The following is a 16,964-nucleotide window of genomic DNA, read 5'->3' as shown; positions in this document are numbered from 1 at the left end:
AATATGAAAAAAATTTGTACAAAATTATTCCATTCAATAAATAAGGGAAAATGACGAAAATGACTTTATTTCTAGTTGAAAAGAATCATGGTAGATGTAATGCTTGATTGCCCAAAAAATTTTGGAATGGTATATGAAGATAATGAATATGTTATATGTGGTTAATAAACTTGAAATGACCATTCCCATTTTGTGCTTACGAATGGTGTAAATAAGGGGTGAAGTGTGAAAACCAATTATAATGTGATTCTATGAATGGACAATACATAATATGGAGAAGATGATGAAAGATGAATGGGCATTCTTTCCATTTTAGCATAAAATCGAATTGGTGGTAACAATCCTTATCTTGACATTGTATTTGTGAAAAACATTCCCACCTTTACATCGTCTTTGCGCAAAATATCCCTACCTTTGTTATAAATTGTGCAAAAAACCGTTCCTACTCAACAAAACCATTACTCAACAACCAAGCTCAAAACTAGGGACGGTTTGCACAATTTATAACAAAGGTAGGGATGTTTTGCACAAAGATGATGTAAAGGTAGGGATGTTCACTACACCAAAAATGGTCATTTGCAACACATAAAAGGCAACATTCTATAGTTAAGTGTTGCTAAAGGGGTCTATCGCTACATTTAAATAAGCAGATGCTACTATTAGTTAACATAATTGAGCTTTTGCAACATTTTGTAAATGGATGTTGCTAATATCACCTTTTGCAATATTTATTGAATGTTGCGAAAAGTTTTATTTTTTGCAACGTTTAATAAACGTTGCTAAAAGTTATGTTGCTAAAACTCGCCTTTTACAACGTTCACCGAATGTTGCAAGAAGCTCACCTTTTGCAACGTTTATTGAACGTTGCGAAAAGTTTCACTTTTTGAAATGTTGCAAAAACATGAAACTTTTCGCAACGTTTAATAATCGTTGCAAAAATATTCAATAGATTTTATGTTTTGCAACACTCAACGAACGTTGCAAAAGGACATTTTTTGCAACATTCAACGAACATTGCAAAAAGTAAAATATTTTGAACTTTTTGCAACGTTCAATCAACATTGCGAAAACAATCCAAATCGACCCAATCCGACCTGTTTAATTTAAATAGGAAAAAAAACCTTAAATTTCAATCCAAAAGCCACACACGAGACTTTAACCTCTCTTCCATCTCTCTTTCTCTCTCACGCCCACAGTCCCACTCTACTTTCCACGGCACCGCCTCTCTCATTTTCTCACCAAATCGTCGACATCGCCCGGCGTCGGTAGCCCATTTTCCACGGTCAAGGGTCGTCGGTAAGTCCTCTCTCTATTTCGTGCTTTTTCCATTGATTTTCACTTTCCCATGCTTATTATTCTCATGTTCTTTTTTTAATTTCCAAAGGGGCACGAGACCCTATAGACCAGACAGTAGGAGATTCGACCGACTCGCTTCCTCTTCTACGGTAATCTTGTTCTCTTGCTTAGCCATTCTTTGCTTCCTTTTCATGCTGTAAGCTCTCGCACGCAAGGTAGATTCTATTTGATTTTGGTGTTGTTAGTGCTATTTAACATCTTTATCTCCTTTTACATATCATAACACTTAGCATAATTTTTGGATGATTGCAAGATACATAAATTTTTTGAATAAATTTCGTGGGCTATTTGTGTTGGGCTTTACTCTGTACTTTAGTATTTGTGTTGTTGTTGTTGTGTTTATTCCACTTTTACATTTATTTTGTGATCTTTCGTTGTGGAAATGGGTGTGGTATTTGTGACAAATGCGTGGTCTCTTGTGACATTATTACAACCCTAGTCATTGGCCCGTAAGGGGACACATATTATTATTTTTTATGCTGAATTATGATCGTGGAGGATGCTATTTTAGATAACTGCTGTCTCCTGCTAGTGATGTTTTTGCCCCCCTAGTATTACTCATTAAGGGGACATGTTCTTTTCCATCTCTCGTTTTATTGACTGCATCTATGGATCCCACCAATGTTTGGTGTTCAATTTTAAGGATATAATTTGGTTTTGATGGCATGAAGGGCATACAAAACTGTACGAAAGGCTTCTTTGCTGCCTTTAATTGCTAGAATTAGTCATTTCTTGAGAGGATTAATTGGAATTTGAAGTGGAAGGTCGAAAGATTATTAGTATTTAGATCATGACTTGACAGCAGATTCTGCTATGTAAATGTGTCATGGGCATCGCACATGTAAGTTGGAGTTGTATCATGTGATGGAAAGCACTTTACAAGGGTCTGAATTATCTCTCCAAGTATTTCAGTGAAGTTAAAAAGCATTATGTCTACAAAACTTTAATGAATTCGTATATTATCTGCACTTCTATTATTGATACTTCCAAGTTTCAAAACATAGCTAATGGTTTTTTTTTTTTAATTAATAAAAGTGTTTAAGCTTTTACAGAAATAAGGTCAGTTTTACATTTTCCAAAATTTGTGGCCTCGATCATTATTACGAAAATGATTATGACATAAAACTCAATTCTTGATCAAGCACAGTCGGAGATTTCCAAGTTGTTTTTCCCTTTCATACAATCATTCCTCCTTGAAATAGCCTGTGCCAAAAGTTAATGAATAAACTAATAGTTCCATTTTGTATGGCTGAACATATGGGTCAAGATAGTACGTCAATTAAATAATTTTCTCATGCCTTATGTCTTCCTTGCATATTGTGTGAGCATCAAATATTTGTAGTACACTATCTTTTTATATTTGCATTTGTTTACAGTACCTATAAAGCAGCTTTCCTCTTACCTTGAATTAGTGTTAATAGGTTATTTTTTTGAATAAATTATTTTTGTGCTTATTCTATTTGAAAACAATTCAGGTTGCAATAAGGATTGGTGCTTCATTTGTGAGTTTGAAGGTCTGATTCTAAAGGGACAGGAGCTGAGATCTAGTTTATCTCCAATTAGGATACTGTCTCAAATTCTAAAGTCATCTAATAAGTCATGGAAGACAAGAAGATGCCCACGAGTTTTTGAGGTATGTAGTGCGAAGCAGTTTCAATTTTGGTTTAAGAATTTGCAACTAAATATGTTGACTCTGATTATGTTTCTGCACATCAGGTATGCAGTAGATACAATGAGGCCTTAATGGGGAAGCATTGAGAATCTGAAAGAATTGTATACTGAGATAATTGCAAGAAGGGGATAAATCACCTAGTTTGATGACTATAGAGTGGGGCCGATAGGGTGATTTCACTAACTACTTAGTATTTTTTTTTTTTTTTTTTTGGGAAAATGTATTGGATTTTTAGGTGTTTTAGAATTTTGGATCTAGATTTTGTATGAATATTGTTACATTTTAGAGTTCAATTAATAATGATTATTGGAGTTATTTGATATAATTATTTTCTATTATGTTTTGTGATTGATATACGTATTAAAAAAAACAAAAAAAAAAACTACCACGTCAACGTTTGTTTAACGATGCAAAAGCCTCTCTTTTGCAACGTTTTTTTGCCGGCTTTTGCAACCTTTTTTTGCCACGTTGAATAAACGTTGCAAAATCCTCTCTCTTTTGCAAGCTTTTGCAACCTTTTTTTGCAATGTTGAACAAACGTTACAAAATCCTCTCTTTTGCAACATTGAACAAATGTTGCAAAATCCTCTCTTTTGCAACGTTTGTTCAATGTTGCAAAAACCTTTTTTTTTGCAACGTTTAACATTTTTTGCAACTTTGAACAAACGTTGCAAAATTTTTTTCCTCAACAGCAATATCAACATTCGCAACACACGTCAAAACGCTGCAAAAAGCCTTTTACAACATTTTTTGACCGTTGCAAAAATCTTTTTTTGGTGTAGCGGTTTTTTCGCAAATACAATGTAAAGATAGGGGTTGTTACCACCAATTCGATTTTATGCTAAAATGGGAAGAATACCCGTTCATCTTTCATCATCTTCTCCATCTTATGTATTGTCCATTCATAGAATCACATTTTAATTGGTTTTCTCACTTTATCCCTTATTTACAATCTTCGAAAGCACAAAATGGGGATAGTCATCTCAAGTTTATTAACCACATATTCATTCTCTTCATATACCTTTCCAAAATTTTTTAAGCAACCAAACATTATAGTAGCCATGATTCTTTTCAACCAGAAATAGAGTTCTTTGCGTCATTTTCCCTTATTTATTGAATGGAATAATTTTGTACAAATTTTTTCATATTACTTTACTTTTTTAGTTATGAACATTTGAAGAAGAATGAGGGAGTGAAGCCACAGTGAAGAACAAATTAGTTTGGACAATCTTATCCCTACATCTTGAAAAGAAAATATTCATTTTATTTTATTTGATGGAGCATTTTAACGAGGAGTTGACGAAATGATGTTTTGCTCAAAAAAAGGTCAAAGTGAGAGTGAAATCTTCCAAAAAACGAAAGGTATGAACATTTTCTACAAAAACTTTAAAAAGTAGGGATGTTTTGTGCTATTATCCTAAGAAAAATATCACCTTGTATCCATTTTTCAAAGATGATTATTATTACTTGACTTTGGTTTATCGTGGCTAGAAAGCTTTCGTGTGTGATAAACACGATTTCTGTCATGATAGTTGAAATTGCGACCTGTATTTTGAAAATATGGCTTACAAAATTATGATGATTGAGTAGTTAGATAGTTTGTAGCCTTATATCTTCTTGGATGAAATATTGTTGATTTGGTCAATTCTGAATGGCTTGAAATTAGGGTATATTTGAGATAATAACGGTAATTGGGATCTATATGATGGCAATTAAAAAATTTGAATTTTAGAATTATTTTATTTTGATAATACGTGATTTTTCGATATAATTCTAATTTACTTGATTTTTCATTATAGAAAAAGAAATGTATGGACATAATTTTGAATTTTCTCATCCAAATTTTCCCTTGACTAAATAGCCTATGAAAGACTTGCGCCCATCTAAAAGGGTCCATTGTCTTGACACATCAAGTCAACTCTCAAGTCTCCGGACATGGGACTCAGTCCCGGTATTTGATTAGAAATGAAGCAATTATAGCGTTTTAATATATACTTCTGGCCTGGTCCTGTGTTAAGCAAAAGCCATGTTTTTCAAGATTGCTTTACTAGCGCTGTATTTTCTAGTTGGCCAAGTAACAATGGAAGATGTCGGGTTCAAATTCAATGGATTCCGGTCGGCAAACCTGAGTCTCAATGGCATAGCCGGGATAACATCTAGTGGCCTCTTACAGCTAACAAATGCCACAAGACAAGAAGTCGGTCAAGCCTTCTATCCTAGTCCCATCAACTTCAAGAACTCAAATGGCTCGGCCTTTTCTTTTTCCACTTCCTTCGTCTTTGCCATAGAGCCTGAATATCCGGATTTAAGTGGACATGGGATAGCTTTCGTGCTTGCACCGACAAGAATCATTCCAGGAGCTCGTGGGTCCCAGTTCTTTGGCCTCTTCAATGAAACAAATAATGACAATTCCAGTAATCATGTTTTTGCGGTGGAGCTGGATACAATCCAGAATAACGAGTTTCGTGATATCAATTTCAATCACGTTGGTATTGATATAAATGGTATGACATCTAATATATCAAAACCAGCAGGATATTATGCTAATGGCAATGGCGTGCTTCACAACTTGACTCTTTATAGTGGCAAGCCAATGCAAGTTTGGGTTGAATATGATGGTCTAGCCAAGAAAATCAGTGTCACACTAGCTCCACTTGATGTGAATAAACCAAATACTTCTCTTCTCTCCCTGCTATACGATCTTTCACCCATACTTAAACAAACCATGTACGTCGGCTTTTCATCATCTACCGGTTCAGGACTAACGTCCCATTATGTTTTGGGCTGGAGCTTCAAGGTGAATGGCATATCTCAGGGGCTCGATCTATCTCGCCTTCCCAAGGTACCTCGAATTGGACCTAAGGAGAAGTCTAAATTTTTGACAATTGGCTTGCCTACTATTTCGTTGGTTTTGTTGTTGACAGCCATATCAGGCATGGCTTATTACATGAGAAGGAAGAAAAAGTATGCGGAAGAGATAGAAGACTGGGAACTTGAATATGGACCTCACCGATTCAAGTACAGAGATTTATATGTAGCCACCAAAGGGTTTAGAGAGAAGGAGCTACTAGGGACTGGGGGATTTGGTAGGGTGTTCAGAGGTGTCTTGCCTACATCTAAAGTTCAAGTTGCTGTGAAAAGAGTGTCACATGAATCAAGACAAGGAATGAGAGAATTTGTGGCAGAAATTGCTAGCCTTGGCCGGCTACGCCACCGGAATTTAGTGCCACTTTTGGGTTACTGCCGGCGTAAAGCTGAGTTGTTATTGGTATATGAATACATGCCTAATGGAAGTCTAGACAAGTTTATCTACGACCAACCAAAATTTCCTCTCAACTGGGACCAAAGATTTCGGGTCATCAAAGGTGTGGCATCTGGACTTCTATACCTACATGAAGAATGGGAGCAAGTAGTGGTTCACAGAGACGTAAAGGCTAGTAACGTCTTGGTTGATGGTGAATTAAATGGAAGATTAGGGGACTTTGGCCTTGCAAGACTGTATGATCATGGAACTGACCCTCAAACTACGCATGTGGTTGGTACTCTAGGGTACCTTGCCCCAGAGCATTCAAGATGTGGCAGGGCCACACCAAGCACTGATGTATATGCCTTTGGAGCCTTTCTACTTGAGGTTGCTTGTGGTAGAAGGCCTATAGATAATCGAGCACCCACAGAAGACATAATTTTAGTGGACTGGGTTTTCTCCCACTGGAATAGTGGTGAAATTTTACAGGCCGTTGACCCAAAATTGGGTAATGAATATGTGAAAGAAGAGGTGGAACTGGTATTAAAACTTGGATTAATATGCTCTCATTCTGATGCTGATGCTAGGCCAAATATGAGGCAAATTCTGCTGTGCTTAGAGAGCGCTGTCGCATTGCCAGAATTGTCATCACTTCGTATTTCTGGAGCTGGCATAACATTTGCACATGGTGAAGGCTTTGATGAATTTATCATGTCAAAGCCATCTTCGGCGAGCAATGCATTTTCGTACGATTCCTCCGTTGCTGACTCCTTGCTATCTGGAGGTCGATGATTATCTGATATATGAATATTTATCCAGACCAATAAAGAATAAGATCGCTGATAGAATTTGTATGTAATCTTACATGAATAAATTTAGTGCTTGTTTGGTAGAGATTTTGTTAATTGATTTTTTGACCGTTAGAGATAAAGTGGATCCTACTTGTAAGAGAAAAATTCAAAAATGACGGTTGAAATAGTAAAATAACGACAAAAAAATTGATTTTAATTGACTTAAAATCTCTACCAAATAAGCTCTTAATTTCCTTTGGTGCAAGTCATATTCATTCTTTCATCAAAATGTTAAATTTTGTAGAAAAAAACAGCTGTGATAGCACGCTAAGAAGAGTAGGCACCTAAGGTCACTTCTATCTTCCCCTAACCATGCATAGGTGAAAGAGGTTAGATAGAAATAGATGTTGATAAAGGATAGATAGTCAATGTAATAAAACTAACCTATAATAGCTTAGGCAAAAATGAAAAATAAAATAAAAAATAAGCTCACTGCTATAATCTAAAAATAAATTATTGAGTTCGCAGCGTCTTGACGGCCCCATAGAACAGCCGGTCATATTTAATGGTCACGCAATCAAGTGCTCTTGGGAAATAAGACGGAATAATCTTTGGTAATACATATGATCATATTGTTGGACCCGGAGGCAATGCAATAATTGAGATTTAATGACACAATATGAAATATGTTATGTAGGCAAGATCATAGCGATTAAAAACAAGATTAAAGTAAAGAGACAAGAAGAAAATTAGCAAAGGAATCGATATTTTATTAAAGACAATATGTGAAGAGAATACAAGAATTCACCAATAAAGTGTCACCTTTAGGCTCTGCTTGTTTCCCATTATTTGGCCATTAAAATAAAAAAATATGACAATTATCCATCACATCAAACTATCATATTTAAATTTATATCTCTTGTCTGGGGCTCGTAAAGGCCATATTTTTCATTCTCATTTTTACATTAATGGAAAACAAATAGGGCCTAAAATGAATGGAGAGCCACATTTATAAGGACATACCAAACTATAAAAATTTCATAAAGATGGAATTAATATGAAAAATAATGTGGAATAAAAGAAATAATATTTTTCCAATAAAATCACCTAAAAATAAGGAAACAACATTTTCCAAAAAATACACCCGAATTTGGGGCACAAAATTTAACAATCTCCACCTTGACTCAAATCTCAGTGCAACGAACAAAGCTTCAAAATCTCTCCATATGGAAAAATATGTCCAACTGCATCGAAATAACCAAGCTCCTCAAACAGTAACCAAAACTCTCCACTCACGAAAAACATCATCCTCTGCCTAGCGTCCATAAGCGACAACTGAATCCTACGCCTAGGTTCCCAAAATCCAGTTAGAAATTAAAATTGTCCAAACATGGTAAAAACACACCTTCTAGTAGAAATTACACACAATGCTTGATCAGAAGGCCCCTTGCTAGAAGTGTCACCTTCAAAGACCACAAAAGCATTCTCGACATCTCCAACACCATACCTACGCTCAATGGATCCAATCCTAGTATTTAAACACAGTGTATCCGTTGAAGTTGGTGGCAAAGCGGAATCACCACGCTTTCCATAGTAGTGTTCTAAACCGACCCAGAGCCAATCACAACTGAGACCTTTTTCGTCTCTCCAATTCAACCTGGACACCCCTTCGGACCTTCAAGACATTACATTCACCTGAGAACTTATACCCTTTTTGTTAGGTCTAAAATTGTAATTGGCATTCTATGAACAAAAAGGACTTAATTGAACATGTCTAAAAGTCAAGGCTTGATGTGCAATATTGTATAGTTGTTAGGGTTTGATTTGTGTATGGAAAGGGAGGTGGACGACAAGTGCAAGAACTGGACAAGAACGAGAGGTTCTTGGAATTCCACTTGGTGATACAATCAGCTAAAGACCAGGAGGTTGTATTGGACAGCAAATTGGGCTGCAGAAGGTAGATCGAGAAGCTAGTAGGAGACTAGTAGTATCTACGATAGTAGATCGTGAGACTGGAACAGCGGGTGTGACTAGGTACGGAGTTTGGCAGAAATTATACTTGCTGGATTGGTATAGTGGAAACTACTGGCTTGGTCTCGGAGTTTTACTCACATTGGGGTTTCTTCGTCATCAAACAACTGTATTATTTATATTTCTGCAATTTACTTATTTTCGGTAATTCAACGTAGGATAGTAAAGCATGTGAATTGACTTGGACACATTAATAATTGTGACTTGTTGCATTTATTAATTAATTTGTAAAATTCCGCATAAACACCTATTCACCCCCCTCTCTTTAGGTGTTATTTGGGTCAAATTACGTTATTTCAAGTGGTATCAGAGCTAAAACTCGAGTCCTGACCCATTGCTGTTTAGATGAGTCAATCACTGTCTGTGCCTCCGTATTTTGACGGAAGCAACTATGCATACTAGAAGGTTAGGATGCGTGCTTTTCTCAAGTCCTTAGATGACCGTGTTTGGGTGAGTGTACAAAATGGTTGGAAACCTCCTTCCACAACTGTGTCAGGTGTTGTCAATCTAACTGATAATTCATTTTGGACTAAGGAGGAATTAGCTGATTGCAATTGGAATATAAAAGGACTTTATGCCTTGTTTATGGCCGTGTCTCCCAAAGAATTTAGGAGACTGTCAATGTGTGAAACTGCTAAAGAGGTATGGGACATTCTAGAAACTACGCATGAGGGAACTAAAATAGTAAAAAATTCAAAATTGCAATGCTAACCTCTAGGTTTGAAGAAATCAGGATGAAGGATGAGGAATCGTTTGATGAGTTTTATGCAAAATTGAATAACATTGTAAACTCTAGTTTCAATCTAGGTGAGAAGATTCCTGAGTCAAAAATTGTGAGAAAGGTTTTTAGGTCTTTGTCCGAGAAATTTAGACCTAAGGTTACAGCGATTGAAAAGAGAGTAAGGATATGGATACGGTTAAGATAGAAGAACTCGTAGGATCCCTTCAAACCTATGAACTCACCATCTCACACCTAAGAAAAACAAGTCCATAGCGCTGAACACAGTTGGAGAAGAAGAGTCTGAGTCGTCTGACATAGAAACCCTTAGAGATGAGGAAATAGCTTAGTTTGTAAAGAAGTTCCAGAAAGCTTTAAAGGGCAAGAGATAGTCCCAAGACAAAAATAGAGGAGCCCCTAGTAAATTCCAAAAGAGAAGAGTGATAAACCAACTACTAGGAAGTCTAGTAAGAAATCTCAAGTTGTTAGGTGCCATGAGTGTCAGGGATTTGAGCACTATAGAAATGAATGTCCTAGTTTTAAGAAAAATCTGAAAAAGGGAAGGAGCAAGGCATTAGCTGTGTCATTGACTGATGATGATTCAAACTCAAGTGATCAAAGGGATTCCTCCAGTAATGAAGATGAAAAGGGTTATATGGCTTTTGTGTCTACAGTTAAGAGTGAGTCAGATAAGGACGATGAGAAGGTTGAGGAGGATGTAGAAAGTGAGAAGTCTACTGACGATACTGAGGATGAGACGGATATACATGAGGCTTATCAACTTCTGTTCAAGGAGAGTCTCAAGATCAAAAAGGTAAATAAGGCCCTATTTAAGAAGGTAGAGAGAGAGAGAGAGAAAGAGAGACTCACTAATGATCTTCAGGTCTCATCTAAAAACCTTAGTGAGTTGAAGTGTGTCAATGAGAAGCTAGAGGACAAGGTTAAGACACTAACTTGTGAGTTAGAGAAATCGAACATTCAATTGCAGTCTTTTATTAGTGGGACTCAGAAACTGGATGACCTGTTAGAAATGAACAAACCCACTGGGAATAGGTAAGGTCTAGGATTTGTGAAGAGTGATAGCAATGTGACTAGTTCATCCAAGACCACATTCGTGCCTGCTTCCAAATATTCTAGTATTTCAAACAATCGTGAATCCAAAAGTAAGAGCGTCACTAAACTGAATGCCACTAGAGCTCGTAAGATTTCTACACCAACAATCACATGCATTTGAGCCTAAGTTCATCCCCACTTGTCATCAATGTGGTGCTTGAGGACACACGAGACCTAGATGTCATAAGCTAGCAGATAGGAATAGAAGTCAGGATATCCCTAGTCAAGTAAACTTCCTTTTAAATCAGGTTAGTCACTTAATTGAGATGGTGACAAAATTGACTAGGATCACCTCGACCTCTAGAAAAGTTTGGGTCAAGAAATCTGATGTGGGTAGGTATGGTGAGAATTCAAATTGTTCTGTAGCTCATGTTGCATATAAGGCTCAAAATACATGTATGTGGTATCTTGATAGTGCTTGTTCTAGACACATGTGCATTAATAAGGCCTTATTCTCTGCCTTTGATGACTGCAACAGTGGTGTAGTTACCTTTGGAGATGGGGGTACGGCACCTATTCGTGGTAAAGGCACCATCAACATATCTAAACTTCCTACTATATCTAATGTGCTTTATGTAGAGGGTCTTAAGTCCAATCTATTGAGAATTAGTCAAATTTGTGATGCTGACTATGAAGTGAGCTTTGTTCAAAAGAGATGTTCTATTTATGACTCTTCAGGTGGTGTTGTCCTTAAAGGTGTTAGAACGTCTGATAACTGTTATGGAGTTCTCTCAAACTCTAACTATGTGTGCAACAGTGCTAAAATTGATATGTCCGAACTTTGGCATCAAAGACTCGGCCATATTAACTATAAAAGCATGTCAAAATTAGTCAAAAAGAAAATTGTTGATGGTTTACCTAAAATTGAACAAAATGAAAATGTTGTGTGCAAGCGGTGTCAACAAGGAAAACAACTTAGGATAAACCATAAACAAACATCTAAAATCTTGAAAAAACAGATCCTTAGAACTTCTCCATATGGATTTAATGGGACCTTCTAGGATTGAGAGCATAGGAGGTAAACGTTATATTCTTAATGTGGTAGATGATTTCTCTAGATACACCTGGATTGAGCTACTAAGAGAAAAATCCGAGACTTGTGATCTGATTAAATCCTTGTGTAAAAGACTCGAAATTAAACAAAATCTTTCCATTTCTAGGGTTCGAAGTGATCATGGAAAAAGAGTTTGAAAACTCTAATCTTGAAAACTTCTGTTTGGAAAAGGGGATTCAACATGAGTTCTCCTCACCAATCACTCCACAGCAAAATGGGGTTGTTGAGAGGAAAAACAAAGTGCTACATGAAATGGCTAGAGCCATGTTTCACGGCAAGGATCTAGCAATGCATTTCTGGGGTGAAGCTATTAACACTGCTTGCCACATAGTGAATAGAGTATACCTGAGACTGAAAATCGATAAGACTCCTTATGAGATCTGGAAGGGCAAGAAGCGTACTGTTAAATACTTTCATGTGTTTGGCAGGAAGTGCTAGATTCTGAGGGACAGAGAAAACTTAGGCAAGTTTGATTCCGAAAGTGATGAAGGGTTTTTTCTAGAGTACTCTAGAAACAGTAGAGCCTATCGAGTATACAACTCACGTACTCAGAATGTTATGGAGTCTATAAATGTTGTTGTTGATGATGCTTTCTCTAAGGGAGAGAGCATTGAAAATAGGATAGATTTAGATGATCTAAGTGATGATCAAGGACCTACCACCGAAGATAAAGAACAATCAATTTCAAAATCTCCGCGATTCTCGTAAGTCATAGACATTTTTGTTAAGGATCCTTCACCTAGTGAACAAACTAAGCATCCTAGAGAACCATCATCTAGGGTCAAATCTAACCATCCTAAGGTCAACATCATTGGGGATCTAGATGAAGGTATGAGGTTAAGAAAGAGAGTTCCGAATAACCTAACCTATACAAGTTATGTATCCCAGATTGAGCCTAAGAAAGTTGTGGAAGCTCTTAAAGATGAATGTTGGGTGAATGCAATGCATGAGGAGCTTAATCAATTTGTTCAAAACAATGTTTGGTATTTAGTGCCTAGGCCTGATGATTGCAATATAATAGGTACTAAGTGGATTTTCAAGAACAAGACCGATGACTGGGGTACCATAACAAGAAATAAGGCTAGGTTAGTTGCTCAGGGGTACACTCAGGTTGAAGGGGTAGATTTTGATGAGACATTTGCCCCTGTTGCACGTCTTGAGTCCATTAGCATCCTTTTTGCGAATTGCTTGTACTTTAGGGTTCAAACTGTATCAAATGGATGTCAAGAGTGCCTTCTTGAATGGAATACTTCAAGAAGAGGCATATGTTGAACAGCCCAAAGGATTCATCGATCCTAAGTTTCCCCATTATGTCTACAAATTGAATAAAGCCTTGTATGGTTTGAAACAAGCTCCTAGAGTTTGGTATGACAGACTCACTGCATATCTCATTGATCATGATTTTTCACGAGGTGGTGCAGACAGAACTCTATTCATTAGACATATTGAAGAAACCATAACTATAGCACAAATCTATGTTGATGATATTATGTTTGGCTCTCTCATCGACTCCCTTGCTCATGAATTTGCTGAATGTATGAAACGAGAATTTGAAATGAGCATGGCTGGAGAGATAAGTTACTTCCTTGGCCTTCAAGTAAAGCAAACTGACTATGGGTTGTTTATCTCTCAGTAAAAGTATGCCAAAGGCCTAGTTAAGCGATTTGGACTGGATAGTAAAAAATACACAAGGACACCTATGAGCACAAGTGCTAAGTTAGGTCATGATCCTATAGGTAGAAGTGTTGATCAGACATTGTATAGGAGTATGATGAGTAGCTTACTCTACCTTATAGCCAGTAGACCTGATATAGCTTTTAGTGTTGGCGTGTGTGCGAGATTTCAGGCAGATCCTAAGGAATCCCATTTTAGTGCAGTGAGACGTATCATTAGGTATGTGAATGGGACTGTAAATCATGAGATCTTATATTCCAGAGAGTCAAATCTTGAACTCGTCGGCTATTCTGATGCCGATTAGGCTGGAAATGTCGATGATAGAAAGAGTACCTCGGGTGGATGCTTATATGTTAGTTCTAATATTGTGTCATGGATGAGTAAGAAACAAAACTCAGTTTCTCTGTCTACAATCGAGGCAGAATACATTGCAGCCAGTAGCTGCTGTACTCAATTGCTTTGGATGATGCAAATGTTGAGTGATTATGGGATAAATCAGGACACCATACCAGCGCTATCAACATCTCCAAAAATCCTATTCAACATCCTAGGACTAAACATATTGATATTCGTCATCACTTCATCCGTGAACTTGTTGAATCCAATGGGGTATCCCTTGAACACATTGCTACAAAAAATCAGCTTGCAGATCTCTTCACTAAACCTCTAGATGATCTAAGATTCGAGTCACTTAGGAAGGCTATTGGCGTTTGTGTACCTCCTTGACCAGTTTTATAGGAACATTCATGTACAGCTCACCTCCATGTCCATATTTGCATTCATTTCATTGCATGTTCATTTTGTTTGCATTTATCTTCTTCATATGTTTGTCATCTCATCATATATAAAAATTAAATAAAAAAATTAAATAAAAAAATAAATAAAATTGCCGTGACACAACTGTGTGGCGCTTTCATGTTAAAATAAAAAAAATTCAATTAAAAAAAAAGGGAAAAATTTCTACAGCTTGATATATAATTCAGAAACTTGTATGCTGTGACCGTGTATGGGCTAAAATGAAAAAGTTGTAGCATTATTTCCATTGCTTGGTTAGGTCATCATGGAGTACTTATTATAGGTGTCTTCATATACCATCTGCATTACATACACTATGAATTTGTCAGTGGGACTCTACCGCGTGTGTGAGATTTGGGGTGGCTGACACATGTTAATGGGGTGACTTTGAACATGAATTGACCATTTTAAGTAGACCTTAACCCACAAATCTTCCCCTATTGCATTAAAGCTCATATCTTAATATTCTTCTTCGGGGCCTATTTGACTTGAGCAATTAAGCCTGCGGGATCTCTTAAAACCTGGTGCCTATGGTCAATTTACTTGGGCTAACCAGCCTAAAGCTCGCTACATGAGTCATCTTAGTCGCATAAAGAAGAAGAACCTGCACTTAAGATGAAAAATCAATGAGCTGAAAAAATGAAACTGTGAAAATTGTGAAAATTGTGTTGAGCTTGAAAAATATGAAAATTGAAAAATTACAAAGGCTCATAGTAAGGGGGAGATAAATAATAATAGTAAATATAGGTCCTACTACATGTTACATGGTTTGACATTCATTAGTAGGAGAATATACTTGTTAGCAGTGATTAGCATGTCCCTTCTCGCAAAATTAAGGTTTGGAGTCCTGCTTGCATTGGATTAGTGACATTTTACACATATGGGTCACTTATATTTTTATTACTCCATTTTGGACTGAAGTAAGTATGTGGAGAGGTATGCTACTTGTTAATTTTGCTTTTACATGCTATCAACTGCATTCTTGATAGTTATGTGTTATTGCTCGACTTGGTCTTAATGTGATTCCCTTCAGCATTTGTGACAAAAAGGGGGAGAGAAAATGTATATACTGAGGGGAAGAAAATGGTAAATGAGAGCATGCACATAAGAGAGCGACTGCATATGCATGCACATTTTGTTGATTGACATTACTTGCATTGCATTGTTATGTCTAGGGGTCGTTGGGGGGAGACATAGATACATTTACCTACTGCATAAAAACATGAAAATTTGCAGTAAGGAGGAGAGCATTGCGTTGCATTCCATATCACATCCATAGCTGTTTGAGTTTTGATATTTGGTGATGTTAATGTTTCGATTGGTGTTTTGATTGACATTAATGTCATGTCTCAAACTAGCATGTTAATTTGTGATTAAGTGCTTTAATTTCTATATTTCCTGTATCACGTGTTTTTACACTGGGTAGGTGAGTTTTTAAATTTCAGGAAACATGTACAACAAGGAATGCAAGACTCAGTGATTAAAATACTGTATAGTTTAGGTTGTTTTGATTTGATTGTAATCCCTTGACTTGAATTTGTATAGTTTTGTCACTGAATACCAAAGGAGGAGATTGTTAGGTCTAAAATTGTAATCGGCATTCTATGAACAAAAATGACTTAATTGAACATGTCTAAAAGTCAAGGCTTAATGTGCGATATTGTCTAGTTGTTAGGGTTTGGTTTGTGTATGGAAAGGGAGCCACCAATATTATATATATATATATATATATACACACCCTATCACCTACAGAAAATTTGGGCTGCCTGGGAGAAATAAACGAGACACAAACAAGCGGCAATGACACAAAAAACACGGCTGCAAGAGGAATTAAAAGGTTGGTCGACTGCTAAATTGTGTCATACATATGCACCGAAATTGAGGCAGAAATGAGCCAAAATTCAAGGTTGATGTGAGCTGAATTCGGTATATTTATTCACTGAAAACCAAAGTAGCTTTTGGGCTGAAATTGTATTATAAATATACACAGATTTGAGGCGGCAGCTTTGGGGCTAAATTGAACAAATACACGCGCAGCTGGAATCGGTGATTTATTATATATAAACACGCACAAGACGAGAGCAGCTGGGGGAAGACGTCAAACAAAATTGCTGGAATTAATTACATATACATGCAAGAGTGTGAAGCAGAGAGGTGAGCTGAAATTTGATCATACATTGACACGAAAATTGAAGCTTCTGGTGGAATTAACAAAGTAGTGGTTGCCGAAATTGTATAATGCATACACACGAAAATTGAGGCAGTAAAGGGGCTAGCTTCTGTTATTATTTATATGCATATAAAGTGACAAAGACATCAGCTACTGGGTGAGATTTAGTAGGCTGCCAAGTTGAATTTAATACATACATATACACCCACAGAAAACCAAAGTGGAGGCTATTGGAGGAAATAGAAAGACAGGTAGTTGAATTGAATTTTCTTGATCACATGCATTCAGAGACAACAAATTGGTTGGCAAATTTATATATATACACGTGTGGGAAAAACATCAAGGT

At 36.7% G+C, this 16,964-nt stretch overlaps 1 protein-coding gene and 1 long non-coding RNA gene across 2 annotated transcripts; both read left to right on the top strand.

The window, feature by feature from the left end:
• The first annotated feature begins 1,147 nt into the window (after nt 1-1,147).
• Nucleotides 1,148-3,353, top strand: LOC111379033. The gene is made up of 4 exons (XR_002699966.1): nt 1,148-1,296; nt 1,385-1,445; nt 2,832-2,989; nt 3,073-3,353. It is a non-coding gene; the product is annotated as an uncharacterized LOC111379033 (long non-coding RNA).
• Nucleotides 3,354-4,916: 1,563 nt separating this feature from the next.
• LOC111379028 (L-type lectin-domain containing receptor kinase IV.1-like) lies at nt 4,917-7,146 on the top strand. Its single transcript, XM_023002335.1, has one exon. It carries the CDS (start codon nt 5,055-5,057, stop codon nt 7,062-7,064), a length of 2,010 nt encoding a protein of 669 aa, XP_022858103.1. The 5' UTR covers nt 4,917-5,054; the 3' UTR covers nt 7,065-7,146.
• The last annotated feature ends 9,818 nt before the right edge of the window (nt 7,147-16,964 follow it).

This window comes from Olea europaea, unplaced genomic scaffold (assembly GCF_002742605.1).
Source record: "Olea europaea var. sylvestris unplaced genomic scaffold, O_europaea_v1 scaffold1921, whole genome shotgun sequence".
Taxonomy (NCBI): Eukaryota; Viridiplantae; Streptophyta; class Magnoliopsida; order Lamiales; family Oleaceae; genus Olea; species Olea europaea.
This window is presented reverse-complemented; position numbering and strand designations above follow the sequence as displayed.